Genomic DNA, 19,671 nt, shown 5'->3' with positions numbered 1-19,671 from the left:
AGAACAAAGGCATTCCTCCCGGAGCAGCCCAGGGGACTGGGGGTTACTGGACCCCTGACCACCCCACCTAACAGTTAAACCAATGGTCAGGCACCACATTTGGCAGAGGTGGGCTAAGACATGTAATTTGACTAGTAAAGGAGGGTTTTTAAAACAGCAAAGGGCTATGTGGGCTCTCGCCATCTTGACCTCATGAGCGAGCCTGCTCTAACATCAGCAGTATGAAACTGTATAATACAATCTTTTTTCAACCAAGATGCCTCCGTCCGAGAGGTCTTTATTTTCATCACCAGCCAACATTGCCTGGCGGCCCTTCCAGTCGGACTACAAGACATTATCTGTAGAAATGATACAAGTATACCTAAAGCTGTATCCCTTTTCACATAAACCATGGCAGTAAGACCCTTTTGAGGGATTGGGTCTCGACTCTCTGTCGGAGGACTGAGGGTAGACGCAAAACCAAAGGAGCAAAGGCATTTTGGCTCAGGTGAGTGGGGAGCTTACACTCTCAAGAGATGAGCGGAATGTGCATCTAGGTGATGGCGGTAGAAGTAAAACCTTGGGAAGACTAGTCCCTATCCCTACGCTACCTATTGTCCTTAAATGTGAATGGGTGCGTGAAGATGTTTTTCTATGTGTGCCGTGTAACTGGCCGGCAACCAGCTCAGGGTGTCTCCCACCTCCTCCCTCAAGACAGCTGGGATAGGCACCAGCAAGCCTGCGACCTTTGTGAGGATACGTGGCTCTAAAAAAATGCATGGATGGATGGATGAATGGATGGATATTATCAGGTGGCTCAGTGGAGCAGTAGCACATCCACCTCACTGTTTAGGGACCCAGGTTCAAATCCACTTCATTCCGGCATTCCTGTGTGGAGTTTGCATGTTCTCCAAGAGCCTGTGTGCTTTCTCTCTGGGCACTCCAAAGTCATTTATGGCAGGTGTATTGGACATAATAAAATTTGTCCTTAATTGTGTGTCCCGTCTACTGCCCGAAGCCAGCTCGTTGGGATAGGCACAAGCAAGCCTGCGACCCTTGATGGGATAAGTGGCTCTAGAAAACGGATGGCTGGATGGAAATTATTAAATAACAGGCAAGCAAGAGTGGCTCTGGAATGTGTATGTACACTACTTTTTCTTTAGTTGTACTTAATTTATAAAGGTTGATTTCAAAGGTCATTTTTATAGGGAAACAATATTTTAGTCAATTGGTAATTTTTAATTACTAAAAAAAGGTGTTTTTTATGCCTCTCTCTTGCAGCTTTTGGTATGTCTAGGAGTCTGTGTCTTCACTAGGGAAGTCTCACAGGTCCCAGGAATGGGTGGAGCAAAGACCATGTTTCTAGTTTCGTTTTTTTTTTTTTTTTTTTTTTTTTTAGGAATTTTTTTATTCTAAAATGTCTAATTTTTCAGCAATTTTGGAGCATGTTTTTAGGTTGTTCCTGTGTTTTGCTGTTTTTTGTGTTACTCATACTACAGTTGAAAATGAAAGAAAACCGCTCTAATTTATCATGTGTATTCACATTTGAATCTATTTTTTACAACAAGAAGTGTTTTTGCGGTGTATAATATCGGGTAAAAATCACCCGGCAAGAGTGATGGTGATGGTAGAGCAAAAGCGTTCTCGGGTTAATATAGATATTGTGAATGTTTTTTTTTTTTTTTTTTTTGCAAATAAGTCACATAAATTTTTTTTGAAGTAAATGTTGAGATTCAAAGTAACTTTGATTTGAACTCATAACATCTAAGGATTTCAATCAAATAGTTTCTGTATCACACCTAAGTACATTACTCAAATATATCCTCCAACATGTAGCAAATAACATGTAATAATCTACATTTGTACAATGTGTTACAATATTTTCTTTTTAGTTAAGGGTATCGTTAAGTATCAACAGCGCAGGTACTGGATCAGAGTTCTGTGGATGTTTGTATCTCCACCATCAAGGCCACAAGAGTTCAAAAAGAGACCACCTTGTACTACAGCAGTGCTTCTCAATTATTTTTTGCAAAGCCCCCCCCTTGGAGATAGAAAAACCTTACGTGGCCCCCCGCACTCACCCCCACTCATCATTATCTCTAGAAATCACTTTTTACAGAGGTAGTCTAAAACTGGGGGTAAAAAACTCCCAACCCAATCGCAGTATGCGAGTTGTAAAATGGGGACCAATGGAAATTGGTATTAAGTACAGCGATGAGTCCTGTCAATTAATATTGATGTCAAAGCAAACAGATTATGTTGCTTTCGAAAGTACGATTTTTGTCGTTTTTTGTTTTTTTTTTAATTGGGCAGGCTACACAGTTACGTTTGAGCTCCAAACATGCACGTTTTTGTCACGTGTGTTTGAGGGCATTCAATGGGCGTGTCATCACACACTGAGGATTCTCCATCCATTTTGTATACAAACCTCCTTGCTTGCTCAGTCTAGTCTGCCTCTCCAAAAGTAGGACAGTTAAACACCTGAGCAGAGTGCATCCCTCATCCCTGCGAAGGATCGCGGTAGCGGTCACCATGATGTCTCAACGTCTCCTTCACTTGTCGCCAGTGAGTATGACGTTTGTTGTCTGTCTACATCAAACTTTATACACACTACTAGAGCTGCAAACAGCTATGAAGGGCCCTCGCAGACCAGTGCAGCTTGGGGTATGAACAGGTCGGGGTATGAACAACTAGGAGTATGAACGTGATTGGGTATACACACTTTGGGGGAAGTGAACATTAGAAGTTAATGTGTTAGAAAATGTCCAATGCTCAATAAAGTATATAGAAAATGCAAAAATGATATATTGTTTTGTGCCACACGGTGGTGTTGGTATTACGATGAAAAATGAGTACGTAGATGACATCAGTACAGGAATCCAATCAAATATGTGAAATTTAGAGAAGGTGGGATTTTGTGGGTTGAGTTACATCAGCTTTTATTGTTACAGTTGTGTGACTTTGCACTACTGTATAGGCCACGCCCATTTTCAAAACATCGTACTCGTTGGTAGAGGGCAGTAGGAGTGTCTAACGGCTTGTCAGGCAACATTTAAGTGATATCACTTCAACGGGCTCAGCAGAGTCCAAAAAAAGTTCAGGAATTGCTGTATTTTTTGCTGCCACTACATGGCGCTTGCATTACAACAGCAAATAGGCTTGTAGGTGTGATTTGCATGGGACTTCCATCCCATATATGAATTTTTGAAAAGATCAGATGATCTAGGTCCAATTACAGCATTACGGTTTTGGCCAGAAATCGAACTTTGAGGTAGCATACAGGCAATTCGGGTTAGGGTTAGGTTTAGGGTCGAAAAGTCAGAAAACTTGAGTACCTTCATGTTCCGATGCCTCAAAGCTTTTCTGACCATTTTTCAGGTAATGTACCCAAACAGGCATTGCACAGTACTTGAAAGTGTAAAAAATAAGATTTTTGTCCACCACTTGATGGCGCTGAAAACATTTTGGAGGTTTATCACATAGCTGTACTAAAGTCATGACTCTTAAGTTCCCTGCAAAGTTTCAGATGTTTTGAAGCTGTTGCAGCTGAGTTATTAAGGTTTTTGTCACTCTTGGCGAAGGAAATCTTAATCATAATATGAAGCTCCGCCCCCATCTTGTATGTCATGCAATCTTCACAATTTTTGGAATATTTGTGCCCCTAAGTCTGATAATGGTCCATGCCAAATTTGAAGTTAACTGGGTGAACCGTTTAAGAAGGCAGTAGATTGAGACCAGCAATTGTCCAAGAACAGGGCAAAATTGCACGTTAAAAAAGTTATAACTATTTTTCAGTACATCGTAGCATATGACTCCTTCTGACTTTTTAAAGGTCTTACGGTCCTATACATGCCTAAAACGTTTCGTAGCTGTAGGTCAAACCTAACAGGATTGATTGTAATCTTTTGACTCTGATGACATTTTTTGCTGCCACTAGATGGCACAAACACTGTAATGGAATGTATGTTTGTCAATGTCTTCAGGAATGGACTCTCAGCCAATGTAAGATACTGTGAGATCAGATCATCTGGGTCAAATTACAACAGCTTTTACTAGTAAATCTTTGGAAAGTAAATAGACGTAGAAGCCACGCCCATTATTGAAACATCGTAAAATAATGTGGAGGTCAGCAGGCATGTATAGAGGCTTGTCAAACTTAATTTCAGCGATATTACTTCAGCGGGCTCAGCAAAGCACATAAAAACGTTTAAAAAATACTATGTTTTTGGCTGCCACTTGGTGGCGCTCGTACTACGATGAAAAATACATTGATAGGTGTATTCCACATTGGACACCCATCAAGTATATGAAATTTTGAAGAGATAAGATCATCTGTGTCCAAATCTATCAACTTTCTTTGTTTTGGTGAGACATCAGACTGACATTTTTTTTTTGCCACTAGGTGGCCCTATAAGTAATACAAAAATGTATTAAACAGATGTGTTAAGAGCATGAGTCTTGATGTATCTGTAAAGATTTTTTGAAGCATGTACAGCTGAGTTATTAAGGTTTGTGTCAAATGTGGCGAAGTAAACATTAAACACATATTTTGAAACCTCGCACCCCATCATATTTGTTGGCAGATCTTCACGAAATTTTGATCAGTCTTGCCTCCAAGGATGATAATACACCACAGCAATTTGAAGTCGATTGGGTCAAGCGTTTAGGAGAAAGAAGGAGTAGTTCAAAAATTCATAACTCTTTTTCTGTACATCTGAGCGTATGGTTCCAGTGCCTTTTTTTGTAGGTCTTGAGGTCCTACATATGCCTACAAATTTTCGTAGCTCTCGGTCAAACGGGCCGGGACTGGGAGGCTTTTTTTCGTTCATAAGGCCATTTTGGGTCCAATTCCAGCCACTTTTTTTCGTTTTTGCGAGACATTTGACTTTGAGGTGACATTATCTCATTATCGAAAAGTAATGAAATTTGAGAACCTTCATGTTCCATGTCTTAATGGTTTTATGACCAATTTTCAGTTAGTTTGCTCAGAGTTAGCACAGTACATGAAAGTGTAAAAAAATGACATTTTTATCAACCACTGGGTGGCGCTATAAGCTCTTTCAAAAATTTTTATACAGAAGTGTTAAAGGTATAAGTCTTCATGTGTCTGTGAAGTTTTAGATTTTTTTGAAGCCTGTACAGTAGAGTTGTTAAGGTTTTTGTCACTCTTGGCGAAGAACAAATTGAACATTGAAGGCCCGTCTCCATCGGCGGATGTTCACGTAATTTTGAATTTCTCCCGAGTACCCAAACATCAAACGGAAAGATGGACAACGTTTACATGTAAAATCGATCAACTTCCGTTATTATAACATTGCGATATCAAGCTACGTATCTGAATTTAAACTTATATCTGTCCAGGCCTGAACCTACTTTTCAGCCCTCAATGATAACTTTTGCTGAAGAGGGGTCAGACAATACTGCAGTGAAGATAAAAGGAACTGCTGTAAATTAATCTGTTCCATCACATCAACATTTTTTTTTAATAACGTAAATCTAGTATTTGCTAATTGTATTCCATGGGGCTCAGATGGAGGCCATCAGGTTTCTTTTCGCCACGTATTTCAAATCGTGTTTGGGGTGTCAGTTTGTGTCTTGTGTGCAATCAAGCAAGTTTCTGGTTTCTATGCCACTCGCAAATTAAGACATCCATCCGTCCATGTTCCATGGCTGTTTATCTTCAAAAGGGTCGCAGGCAATGTTCCCTCTAATTTTGAATGTGCCTGAGCATTCACACAAATTCCCTGCGCAGGCATTGGACCAAGGTGAGTAACTTCAGACATGCACACAGTGAGTCGCCGTATGGATATCTGATGCCGTCCCTTAAAGTAACCTATATCACATGACTCACATTCTGTCATTAATGAGCAAGGAAGGAGGAGGGGGCATATCCAGGGGCCTAGCTGCGGCCCTGGAATGATGATGCAAGGCTGCTTGGAACTCTAAGAAATGTTGGGTAAAGCACGACCTGATGATGTCCAACAACTTTTAAACATATGTAAAGACCAGTCCTGTGCTTCTGGGCACATAGCCTGTCATTTATGAGAGCAGAGCCAAGGTGAAAAGCGTCGTCCAGGACCAATACGGGAGAACGATGCATCCATGTTTGTAGGAGTCATGTCATAGCATTTGGAATTATTATTGGTTTTGATCCCAAAATCCCGAAGTTAATTTAAATTTCAGTTTTTGTAATTTGTTGATTGGTTGTTTTAATTTTATATATATATATATATATATATATATATATATATATATATATATATATATATATATATATATATATATATATATATATATGATCGATAGATAGATAGATAGATAGATAGATAGATAGATAGATAGATAGATAGATAGATAGATAGATAGATAGATAGATAGATAGATCACACTGAACACAAGGCTGTTTCCCTCTCCTTGGTTTTTTTAAGGTGCACCACCCCTTTTCTTATTTTTACTGTTCATTCCTCAAGAGCACGAACTCCAAGATAGGGTGAGTCACAGATGGTCAGATTGGCGAGGAGAGAGGGGCTGAGGGGCTGGAATCCCATAAGCACATCTGGATCCAAAAAACACTGGCCTCAAAGCAACAACTAAATGAGTAACAACACAGAATGTTCTGGAGCTACAAATCAAAGCCGAGCCTTTTCTAAACCCAGCAAGACAAAAAGAAGTGGGAAGAACATGCATTTCTTAAGGAATCTTTCAACAAAGCAGGACTGTTCTTACTGCCTCCAATCCTGAGGATTACATTTTAGAGTGTGTAACTGCGTGTCTCTTTTCACACACGCTTTTAACACACGCTTTTAAATGCAATGTATTCTGCGAGTAAGCTGAAGAATAATTTTTAAAAAATCCTGTAAAACCTTGCAATAGAGCTGAGTTATTTTACTTGGAAGTGCAAATGATGTCAGACAGAGACATTTTCATCCTTTTGTTTTGTGTTTTTTTGAGTGTGAATTTAGTCAAGAGTCAGGGCTCACCCCAGGATGCCTTTATACTACAGTACCTGGAAAGGAGACTGACTCAAATAGAGGTAAGGACAGGACATTTTTAACATCCTGTGTGTGTGGCCTCAAAAGGGTCACATTCATGATGGAACTTTTCACAGCTGTCTTACAGCTTTTACTGGTCGCCAGCGAATCACAGGACACAACTATTCTACAAAAAATATTCTTCTTAAAGACTAGTTAGTTAAACTGTTATGCAGATCTGGAAGAACCCGTGATGAAAACATAGTAAAAAGAAAACCCACAGAGGAAGGGTTAGTATTTTTTCGTGTAAAAGTCAAGTATTTTTCCTCATTTTCCCCCCATATTGCGGGGGTCGACTTAAACACGCATATTTCAAAACCAGACCAATTTTTTTCCGCATATCTGTCATTTACAAGGCTTAAAACAAGTATATATATATATATATATATATATATATATATATATATATATATATATATATATATATATATATATATATATATATATATATATACCTCTAATTCTCTATAGTATGCATCCATTTTCGTGCGTTTGCACTTTCAAATGCACTTTTGTCAAGCGCCGCCTTATTGCCTCTTTCTTGTCAATAACGAGACTGCGTGGATCATTTTTCCGTAGGACTTTGACCCATTTTGAAAAGGAAAATACAGCTTAACCTGTCCGTTCAAGACAAAAATGCCAGAGCACGCGTGGATGTCAGCAGGTCTGGGGAGAAACATAGCGAGGCACAACTAATACACACTTTGATGTCACTTCAAATCCTTTTATTGTTGCAAAATTAGTTTCAGCATTTGTATACATTGCCTTGCACTTGTCTCGTTTATGCCCCACCCCCTCCCCTCCAAAACCGCAACAGTATGTTATTATTCTGTGTGTGGTTGTATTTTGTCACCCTGTTACAATAATAACCTTTATACATTAAAGGTCAAACCATTCTACATGATAGAAAAAATATTGTTTTAGCAGGAGAAAGATAAGTGTGTAATAGTGAGGCTTTTGAAAGAGTGAATCTTTATTAAATAGGTTCAAACATATTGAATGTCCTGAATATTAGTGCTGAACTATTTAAAACACAAATTTGAAAAAAAAAGTATTTTGCAAACACCTTCTTGGATATGAGAAAGTGCTTTCAAACATTTTAGTGAGGGCCTTTTCATTCTTAAAGAAATGGTGCTTTTTCATTTCAAAGCTATCAATGCCTGATTTCACTTCTGTATTTATTAAAAAAATAAAAGTTCCTTTTGAAATTGTCAGGAGCGTCTGAACCAATGTGAGCAAAACACGGTGAGCGTAACCCAGAAGGTCTATGATGTCTCTTCAGAAATGAGAGGTCATCTGTCCACCTTGAATGTTATGAGGTATGATTATGGCTGAACAGTTGTCCATATATAATGTACCAACAAACATTTTGCTGCGCGAGAAGTGCATGAGTTGAGAAATGATTTCCCTTCAGATCAGAAGTGAGGAGCCAGCTGGATAGCATCTCTGCGCGTGTAGAGCGAGTGGAGCGAGAGCTGGAATACCTCGAAAACAAGATGCCTGCCCAATCTGACATCGAGATGGAGGAGGCACTGCTGGAACAACAGATTAAAGCGGCAGAACTGGACCAGGTCAAAAGGAAAGCTAAAATCACAATGGAAAATGGTAAGGGAATACATCGGGTTTTCTTTTTACTCGATTTTGGTCCGCCACAAACAATATTTATCATTGAGTTTGAAGACACCATTGTGCATCGCATTAAACAATGTTGAAGACAAATTAATCTGCAACCAGCATCGGATTAAAGTCATGAGTCCTTCAAATACCTCTGTTCAAATATAGCTGTCACTACTCAGACTCATCTGAATCACAATTCTGGCAAACATACATTAATTTGTCAGGGGGGTCTTCTTCATGGGCCCATGCTATCCTTTGCTTATTATGCATTTCATCCTAATTTCCCCTGAGCAACAGTTTCAAAATGGTTCTACCCATACCAAGTACAGGGACTCATCTTTCAAGATTTGTCTGATTTTTTTTCTTGTTACCAGTTTTCTTCCCTTTGCACTGCATCTTTTTTATTTTGAATTCAGTTGCCTTGCAATTCTTTTTGAATAGACATGTTTTCCTTGTGCCTATCTTTCTGCTACAAGTGCCTCTTTTGCAGGTTTGTCAGTGAGAATAGCTGTTCTCTTTTCTCTTTCTCTTTCTCTCATGTTAACTTTTTTTTTCTTAGACAAGCTTTTGGGTAAGGCCTAATATCCTCTAGTGTTATTGTATTGGTGATAACTGCAATCGGGTAAGGTGACGGCTGGCTTGCTAAGGCCTGGAATGTTGCCGTTTGGGGCAGCTGACTCAGTGCTGGCACTGGAATGGCAGTGCCTGAGACCACCTTTATTGTGATAGTGCTAAGGCCTTGAAAAGATGAATCGGTTTCAGAGCCTAAGACGGCTAGTTGAGTGTCGAGGCTTTGTAGAGCTGGGTTTCACCCAGTCTGATAGGAGTGAACTGAGGGAGTGGCTGTAAGGCGCACACTCGACACCCCAAAATACTTGGTCTACACACATTCACACAGACCCAAGAACGTGTACCTGCATGCCCTCGCCGGGAGTGGGGCACGAACGACACTGCAAAACAGAGGCGCTTCCGATTTATAGATTAATAGAATTCTATGCCTGTAATTATGATTTATACATGTTTCAGTTTGTATATTAGTATGTGAAAATCCAAAAATGAAAATGTCTTTTGAATGGTTCGCTCAGAGGGAATAGCTAAAGGGTATTTAAAGGGCTTCTGGGATTCATTTTGGAGTCAGAAAGGGCACAGCAGTAAAGATGTAAGAATGCTGGCAGGCTAGAACAGACAAAAGTAAGTTAATTATTAGGTTTTTTTTTTCCCTTCTTGTAAATACTTTATTTGATCCTTGCAAATACTTTGGTTTATTTTTACATTTTGTTGTCACTTTGTCTATTTTTTCACTGTCTACGCGGGCTGTGGGAGCATTAAATTCCATTTCACTGCAATCTGCTCGACTGCACCATCATTTTCTTTTGATTTTTGCAACAAACCCGTGACAGCAAAGTTGATACCCGTCACCCAAAAGCTGACTTGAATTTTCAGTGGGGATGCAGACAGAGGACAAGTGAATTGCCCAATCCCAGGGATGTCATTGATTTTGTCTTACTTGGGTCGGTCCTCACCCAAGAACGAGAGACAGAGTTCAAGTGCTTTTTAAGCGACGCTTAACATTTCTGTCCAAAGTTTATATTCTGTGTAAAAAGTGGGGTGGGAGCAAAGGTATTATGTTGTCATTTGCTTTGGCTCGGTGGAGCGGTGCTTGGCACGCACGTCCGCCTCACATTTTAGGGACCCGAGTTAAAATCCACCTTACTCTGGCCTTCCTGTTTGGAGTTTGCATGGTCTCTCCGAGCCCGAGTGGGTTCTCTCCGGGTGCTCCGGCTTCCTCCTGCACTCCAAAAACATGCAGGTCAGTGTATTGGACATACTAAATTGTCCTTAGGTGTGATTGGGTGTGTGGATGGCTGTTCGGCCCCATACGCCCTGAAATTGGTTGGCAACCAGTTCAGGGTGTCCCCCGCCTACTGCCACCAGTCAACTGGGATAGGCGCCAGCAAGCCTGCAATCCTTATGAGGATAAACGACTCAAGAAAATGAACGGATGGAGTGGAAACCCACCCCATCAATAAAACAATGCAAAGAATGATTATCCAGAAGAAGGAAGCAGAACTTCACCTTTGAGCACTTCCACAAAATAATGAAGCAACACAACAAAGCAGGAAACCATTTACACCTGATGTAATTGCCCCTACTTGCTTGGAGTTAAGTTGGCACGTGGCAAGTTACCCCAAAAGAGACAGTTGCTTCAAACGACCAAAGTTGCCCCCAACAGTTTGCTAACTCTGGCTCCGGCTCAAACCTATCTTAAAACAGAACAATGAGCCAGGTATGATCAAATGCCTCAATCTCTCTTCGAACAAATCCAAGCCTACTTGAATTAAACCAGGTTGCTGTCTTTTACTTTGGATTGTGCAAAATACGCTACTTCTTAGAGTACAAGTCAACGTCGCCTATAAGTTGACCACCCTTTTTTTTACTTTAAATTCGGGTGAATTTCACAAAAACGCAATTATGAGTCCTGGCCCTGACTTTAGTGGTCATATCGATCAGTGGTTTTCAAATGGGGTTCCCAGTAACCCTGGTGGTACTTGAAGGAAGTTCAGAGGGCACTCGAGAATTTAAATACAAAAAAAACCCATGAAAAAATTCAGTTAAAATTGAATGAATTGATTGTTTCAGAAAAATATAATTTCATAAAATAAGTTTCGTGTTCAGTTGTATATTCAAATTCATGAATGTAAAAAGCCAACTTCTCTCCATTCTAGAATGGTTCAACCCAACTTGTTAGGTGCCTCCTTTCGTTACCTGTCAAGTTAATGATTTATTTTTGTGAACACATATCTACTATGATCGCAGAAGAGGACACTTTAAGTTGAATATTTTTCTGTGGACAAATATTTATTTATAATTATTTTTGAGAACAGGTCTGACACTTTATGTTGATTTTTTTGTGGACAAATGTTTATTTATTATTTATTTATGTATTTGTTTGTAAGGGAACAGGTCTGACACTTTTGTATTGTTTTTATTTGTGGAAAAACATTTTTGAATAACCAAGATATTGTTTCTTGACGAAAGATTTCTTCTCTGATCCAAAAGAGGACACTTTAGGTTGATATTTTTTTGTAGATCAATACAAACAAAGTTTGAAAGTGTCTAAAGTTTAATAAATCATACACTGATAGCATGTTTTCAGCCCCCCCCCTTTTTTTTTTTTCATCCCAAAAATGCTTTGCACTGGTTAATGGGTACTTGCCTGAAAATATATTTCACAGGGGGTACATCACTGAAAAACGCTTGAGGACCACTGACATAAATTATGGCTGTCCAATTATGACACATGGTGTGTGACATATTCGGTACTTTAAACGCATTTCTTCATCGTATATGGGGGGAGGGGGTGGGCAGAAGCGAGACGGGTGCGAGGTAATCCTGAAACTAATGTTGCAACAATAAAATGATTTGAAGTTTGAAAGCTTTATTTTTTGACACAGTTGAATATCAATTTGTCGAAAAGCCCTAAAAGTCAACGTCACTATCTGACATATCGAATAGCGCCTTCCATTTAACTCCCGGATATCCTCCCCTATCGCCTCATTTTTGTAACATCGAATTAGAGGTATACTGTATATAATGACTTTCAGCCGGATAAATACAGTAGTTCATTTGTTCCCGCCTCAGCTCATAATGTGCTATTGGCTTCTCAGAGAACCTTGACTATGTAAAGACAGAAAACTAGAATTCCATTTCTTTGTGCTCTGTGGCGGAGAAGATAATTGCAATGTGACAAATAATCTCTCCTACTGTATATGATGGACAAGTATTTACAGTTACGAGACAGGATGTAGAGAAGAGAAAGAAAAATACAAGAAAAGGCCAAATTGAAGATTGACCTCCAGTAAAAAAAAATCAATGAACAAAAATCTGCTTCATTTCCAGATTGCAATGTAGCTCTGAATCAAATTAAGTCTCTCAAAATTGTGAAGAAGATGGGAGATAATGCTGGCTCCTGGTTCAAGGATCCTTCTGCCGGATCAACAAAGGTATATGCCATTTAATTGCAGCGGGCAGTATTTTTGTGCCCGTTTTTGAATGAGCCTACTGATTGCCACGACGTTTGTGAGCCTGAAATAAAAATGTTTTGCTTTACCACAATAACGTTACATCCAGTCTGATCTAACCAAGGTCTACTTGCTGAGCGGAATTCGTAACGACACGCTGCTGGAGTATGCATCTCTACAAAGCTTTTTGGAGAGAATGGCTGTGCCCCCAGTGAAAGTGGTCAGGCTGCCTTTTTCATGGCAGGGAACAGGCCACATTGCCTACAATGGATTCCTCTACTACCACAAGGCAGACACACCCAACCAGATGCTAAAAGTGTGTTAAGTATATTAAAACGTGTTATGATGTTTTATTTTTTTTTTGTATGTTTGTAAACTATAGAAATGTGTGCAGTGGTGCTGCTGATGGGGTGGAAAGTTCCTTTTTAATTCCTGATTCATATTAACGTTGCTGCATTGCGCCTGCTACGTGGCAATCTCATGTGAGTCTTGGCTGGATACCGAGTGCACTTCAAGTGAACTTAGTCATTTGAGTATTATTTTTTTCTGATTACTTTGCTATCCAGTAATATTTGAGGCCAGTAAATCCAATTTGCCAAAATAAACTTCTGACTTGAAAATGACCTCCAGAGCTGACCTCCCTTCATCAGATGTTTTCAATTTTTTCTTTAGGCGAGCGTCAATGAACACCAAAGATAGTTTGGCTGCTTGCAAAACTATGATTGTGATTATGGTGATGACATAAAATACAGATCAAATGAGATCAGACGAAAATAATGGATTAAAAAGTACTTTTCCTCTTCATCTGAAGTGTTATGACTAGTGTGTTGATTCAAGTTGTGATACCTTTTTTCTTTTTTTTTGTTCAACCTTTCTATGGTCATACATACAGTATGTGCAAAAAAAAAAACATACACCCACACACACACACACACACAGAATTTGCACAAAACTAATAGGCTATCTGTTTTTGCAGGTTGACCTATCAAACGGCACAGTAGTCGACAGCACCCTTCTTCCAGGTGCTGGTCGCCTCCCAGTATACAGCTTGAATACCAACACCTACTTGGACATGGCTGTGGATGAACTAGGTCTTTGGGTCATTCACGCTGACCCAGAATACGGAGGAAATTTGGTTATAACTAAACTTGATAAAGGTAGTGTACTGTATGCACTGCAGGCCAAAAGTCATACTTTTTGTTATTTTTTTCAGTGTCTTACAGCAGAGGTGTCCAAATTCGGTCCTCGTGGACCGGTAGCCTGCCTTTTATTTTATTTCTGGTTCATTTGATACTATAAAAGCTATATAGTTTATAGTTATACCTAATAAATTTTAAAGTTAAAATTGAAATTAAATTTTCAAACTTTAAAAAATACACTGCCTCCCTTTGTTATTCTGTCTTGCAAAGATGATCCACATAGTATGACGACTCTGTGCTTCTATAGATCGAAGCAGAAATCCTTTTTGTTTAATTGAATCATTATATATATATATATATATATATATATATGTAATTTTAACCTTTATTTTACTATCTGTCAGCTAAGAACTACAGTGTAATTTCCTAGACAAGACAACAACAACAAAAAAAATTGAAACCATCATCACAGCAGGAACATCAAAAGGTGCATCGATATTAAAAGTGATCCTTCATGGTATTTTTATTTTTCCTAGGAAACCTGGCAGTGGAATCCATCTGGGATACACAGTGCAAAAGCCATGATGCTGAAGGAGCATTCATAATATGCGGGACACTTTATGTCGTTTACAACACACGCTATGGAGGGCGGTCAACTGTACAGTGTGTCTACGATATTCATGACACCATCCACAGGTTGGGCTTTGACTCACAAATTCACAACATCAAAAGCACATAAAATATACACTTTATACTAATATTGTGTACTCCAATACCCATTTTGTCTTTTCTGTGCCATCAATTGGAAGCGCTGAGAGTCCTGTGGTGTTCTTCCCAAAACGCTACACGAGCCACAGCAGCATCCACTACCACCCTGGAGACAAACAGCTTTTTGCCTGGGATGATGGCTACCAGACAATATATAAAGTGGAGACACATATCAGTCCTCAAACTACAGCTGAATGACACTTTGTTCATGGTTTCTTTTAGAAAGTCATCATATTAGTACTGAAAAAGCTGGGTATTTTACATTTTTTGCTGGTTAGTCATTTACAGTTGGTGGGTAACGCTGTGGATCCATTTCCATCTTTGTTGGTCCGTCACTTTTGGATGTCTACCTAAATTGCAATCAATGTCGTGGTACAACAAAATAAAAAAACGATCGATCGATTTGAATTGAACTACCATCAAGTGGTGGTAGTTTGTTTCAGAAAAATCATACAACTACTAAGTGAACAATCAATGAACAGTACAATGTGAAGTCTGTTATTCCATGTTGACAGGAGCATTTTCCCCACACACACACACACACACACACACACACACACACACACACACACACACACACACACACACACACACATTTTATATATATATATATATATATATATATATATATATATATATATATATATATATATATATATATATATATATATATATATATATATATATATATATATATATTAAAAAAGCAAAATAACATGCAAGCGCCTTAATACTTAACTCTTAAACATTGCCTTTTATTTTTGGCCCATACAGTGAATGTTAAGCAAGATTGTTGACATTAATGCATTTTACTTCATGAAATCATAACTCGAAGCGCAGCGCAAACATTGACCTCCAAGCCGTAACAGGCATTCTCAAAATTAGCTTATTTTAGTATCGCTCACTGCAATACTTTAATGATCCTTTCTCTCCGTATTGTTACAAAGCCGTTTCTTTGCTTCAGCATCCACCAGTTAACCCATGAGTTTATGTCTTAGCTTGTTACCTATTTTAATTCTATATTCTTGTTCAAACATTTCTGAGAAATTTGAAGACTTCAAGCAGGTCCAGCCTACAATTGTGACAATGGATGAAAAATGGCAAATGAAATCTAACGTTATGTCATGGTTTGGTCCATTATTTCTAAAATGTTTCTTGTCGTTCAACGGTCGGTTGGCAAAACGGGTGCCCGCCAGCGATGGACTGACGGACAGTCTGTTGGTACTGACGAACTGCCCACCTCTGCTTACCAATGATTACATAAATAAGCTTTTACACAAGTGCATTTAAATTGGTTTTTTTTCTCCTGCTACTTTGCTGCCAATAGCTCAAACAAATGTTATATTTTGTACTGCGATAATAAAGAGCATTAAAAAACATGAGTGTTTTCATTCGAATTTGAGAAACAAGTTTTTGACCTAGATATCAAATTCATTTTAAGTTGGACCACGGTGTATATACAGAGTCACTCGCTGAGCCATTATGATACTGCACAGCTCTCTTACAGTATGTCCAGTCTATTGTGGGACCTTACGTATACGTGTACCTTTCCAAATAATGTCCAATCAACTGAATTTCACTCAGGTAAAATCCAATTAAACTACAGAAACATCTCAAGGATGATTAATGGCTGATCCAACATTGAACAATTAAAAAAAAAATCATAATCATAATCAGTAATAAAAAAAAAAAAAAAACTTTTTCAATTTAAATGAAATAATTCAATCTAAATTTAAACTCCAGGCATTCAATCCCAGGTAGTCATATATATATATATATATATATATATATATATATATATATATATATATATATATATATATATATATATATATATATGATAGTTTTTTTTTGTTTACTTTTGTTAGAATGAAGAAGGGTTTAAGAAGTGATTGTGTTAAGATGTATTTGCTTTTTTTCACATTATACACAGCATACCAACTTCTTCGGGATTTGTGTTTAAATTTAAATTGCCTCGGCAGGATGCATTCAATTGGAGAGGGAATGAATGGCCGTTCAACCCAGGCGCTGTAGGTTTGAGTGGCAGCCATTGTGGCCATGTGGAAGCATCATTTTGGATACTGAAAGCCCATTTGACCCTGATGCATGCTGCCTACATTAGTGAGTGAGGAAGGAAAGCGCTATATAAGTTAGATAAGACTCATGACCATTGGCGTAGTACCTGTTTTACTAAAGCGTATTTCATATTCATAGGTTTATATGACTGTTTATGCCTGATTCATGGAATTTTCCGTGCCGAGACACTGGTCTCCTACAGGTGAGACTTCGTATTTATTTATTTATTTATTTATTTATTTATTTATTTATTTATTTATTTATTTATCTATTTATTTATTGAAACTGCTGGTCACAGTGCTATTTATGACCGCTAGATGGGAGTGCAATGCAATTTATAAAAAAAAAAAAAAAAAAAAAAAAAAACACACCCCAGTTCCTGAAACGTGAAGCCCATAAAATAGCTGTCGATAAGAATTCAGTCGATGAATACTGTACATAACTTTCTCTCCTTTGGTGGTTCATCTGACCAATTCTGTACCACGAGCCTGTCCAAGTTCTTATGATATATCATACTAGTACTTGTAACGTGCAATTACAGTGAACACTTTAAAATCTGTCAAAGTTTGACAACAAATGTCAACAATTTCTCCATCAAGCTTCGATATCAAGGCCACTTCAGTTAAAGTTTGCTTGTTTTGCAGTTGCTACCTGTTTTTGTTTTCAAATATAAAAGTAGGATTTTGTATCGGTTAAAAGATGACTTACAAATGGTGTGGTCTAGCTGTTATCGTAGTTATTGTATCCCAAACGTATTTGGCCACATTTAAAAAAAAAAAAATTGAAGACATTTTGATGGTTTGACCGTTTTGTTTTGATTTTTTTTTTTACATTTTACATAAGACAATCCTACTCAATATTTATGAGACACACCAAATATGCACTGCATGAATTAGGCAGGTGAGACTGGCTTTACAATGAACACTATTAATATTTCATCTTCATGTCTCATTTTTAAAAACTCATATTTGATTTACATTTCATCCCTCTTCAACAAGCATAAGAGTGGAAATTTGTGGTTTTAGCCATGTTGCAGATTAATTTTGTCTATGATGTTGGCCTCCATGATGGTTGTGCATATGTCTCAAAAATACGTTATTAAGGAGGATCAAACCATTAAAGAATTTAAATTGTATTATTAGAGTACACGATTACGCAAATGGTTGAGGAGGTCCTCGAAGTATTCTGCCTCAACACCCTGAGTAGAGGTCAGCAGTACCCTCACCACTTTACACAGGGTTGGCGGTGCATTGTTTCCCCCTACTATGACGCCGAACGGGAATTTACTTGGAGCCGCCCAGATGTCATTTTCTATGGCTTTAGTGAACTCCTCCCACACCAATTTTTGCCTCGGTGACCGCCAAAGTCGCACTTCGCTTGGCCGGTCAATACCTGTCAGCTGCCTCTGGAGTTCCAAAGGCCAAAAAGGCCTGAAAGGCAGGAAATTTTAAATCTTCTATCTTAAAACAGTATAAAAAACAATTGTGTTAATAATTGAGAGAACATTTAAAAAATTACTTTGCGATTAGCTTTTTATTCATATTGCCTGGCCCTAGTTTGGACACTCACATGTCATGCCCCTGAAGAACACAGCAGGATCGGAAACGTGAAGTATTTAGCATCTCATTAATATCAATCAGTTCATCAGTATGTTTTTGTGCCATGGGAACAGGAGGTTTTCACTATGGTATTATTGAATATGTTTGTATTAGACTGAATGCTGAATAATTTTCTTCAATTACTGCTCATGCAGCTTTTCTGTCGGATGTCTCTGTGGGATTCCTTCTGTATTGAAAAGAACTGTGAAATGCTGCGGACGTTTTTGTTGACCAGAAGCTGTCGTTATAGAAACTTGTGGTGCAGGGTTATTGGGTTTGTCTACAGTACATCCTTTGATTTGACTTATTTAGCGTATTTATGTAATGTGATTCATTATCATTAAAAAAAAATGAAATCACAATTAAAAAATTGGTGTTAAACAAATTTGTGACGTCAAAGCAGTTAAGAAAATGGATGGATGAATGTTGACAGTATTGTGCCCCCCGTGTCTAGTGAAAGAACTAAACATTCAGATTTTTTTTAATCACCTATTTGGTTGTCTTAGTGTATCTTAAAACATTTTATAGATTTGAGAAAGCATGAGATTCTTTTCCAAGAATAATTCCCAAATCCCCTGTCTTCTGATGTGCTGCTTGCTGCACATATCATTAATAGGTAGATGTGGAGAAAACCAGACACACTGCATATATATCCCTCCATCCAGCCCTTATCTAGACCCGCTTATTCTCACAAAGGTGGCAGGCTTGCTGGTGCATATCCCAGCTGACTCCGGGGAGTAGGCGGGGAACACCCTGAACTGGTTGCCAGCTAATCGCAGGGCACACGGAGACAAACAACCATTCACGCACCCAATCATGCCTAAGGACATTTGTGTATGTCCAATACACCTGCCATGCATGTTTTTGGAGTGTATGAGGAAGCTGGAGTGCCCGGGGAGAACCCACATGGGCTCAGGGAGAAGATGCAAACTCCACACAGAAAGGCCAAACCCAGCTGGATTCAAGCCCAAGTCCATTAACTGTGATCCAAACGCGCTAACCAGTGTGCCACTGAGCCACCCCTACATATATATTAGGGCTGGGCGATATCAATATATCAATACATTGGGATACGAAGTGACCCAATACACGTGTTGCAATACGATGTTTTCTTTCCATTATATTGTTTTATCAGTTTTGAAACCAAGTTCATCTAGCAGTTTTGAAATGTCACTGTTAAAATAAATGCCGTAGATTTTTTTTTTCACAAACATTGCCTAATATATCGCAATACACTTTTAAGACCACAATACATAGCACTAATATATATATATATATATATATATATATATATATATATATATATATATATATATATATATATATATATATATTCAATTTATATATATATATATTCACTGTGGGCCCCCGGTTTACGAACTCCCTCTTATACGAACATTTCTTATAAACAATCCAACATGCCTCAACATGCCGGTAAATG

The 19,671-nt window shown here is 38.4% G+C and overlaps 1 protein-coding gene across 1 annotated transcript; it reads left to right on the top strand.

Moving 5' to 3' along the window:
- The first annotated feature begins 6,497 nt into the window (after window positions 1-6,497).
- Window positions 6,498-15,117, top strand: olfml1 (olfactomedin-like 1). Its single transcript, XM_088417401.1, has 8 exons — window positions 6,498-7,012; window positions 8,226-8,329; window positions 8,425-8,615; window positions 12,528-12,631; window positions 12,774-12,965; window positions 13,626-13,806; window positions 14,325-14,484; window positions 14,598-15,117. Exons 1-8 carry the CDS (start codon window positions 6,881-6,883, stop codon window positions 14,752-14,754), a joined length of 1,221 nt encoding a protein of 406 aa, XP_088273527.1. The 5' UTR covers window positions 6,498-6,880; the 3' UTR covers window positions 14,755-15,117.
- The last annotated feature ends 4,554 nt before the right edge of the window (window positions 15,118-19,671 follow it).

The sequence above is a fragment of the Hippichthys cyanospilos genome, chromosome 6, assembly GCF_059441005.1.
Source record: "Hippichthys cyanospilos isolate Australia breed blue-spotted pipefish chromosome 6, RoL_Hcya_1.0, whole genome shotgun sequence".
Taxonomy (NCBI): domain Eukaryota; kingdom Metazoa; phylum Chordata; class Actinopteri; order Syngnathiformes; family Syngnathidae; genus Hippichthys; species Hippichthys cyanospilos.
This window is presented reverse-complemented; position numbering and strand designations above follow the sequence as displayed.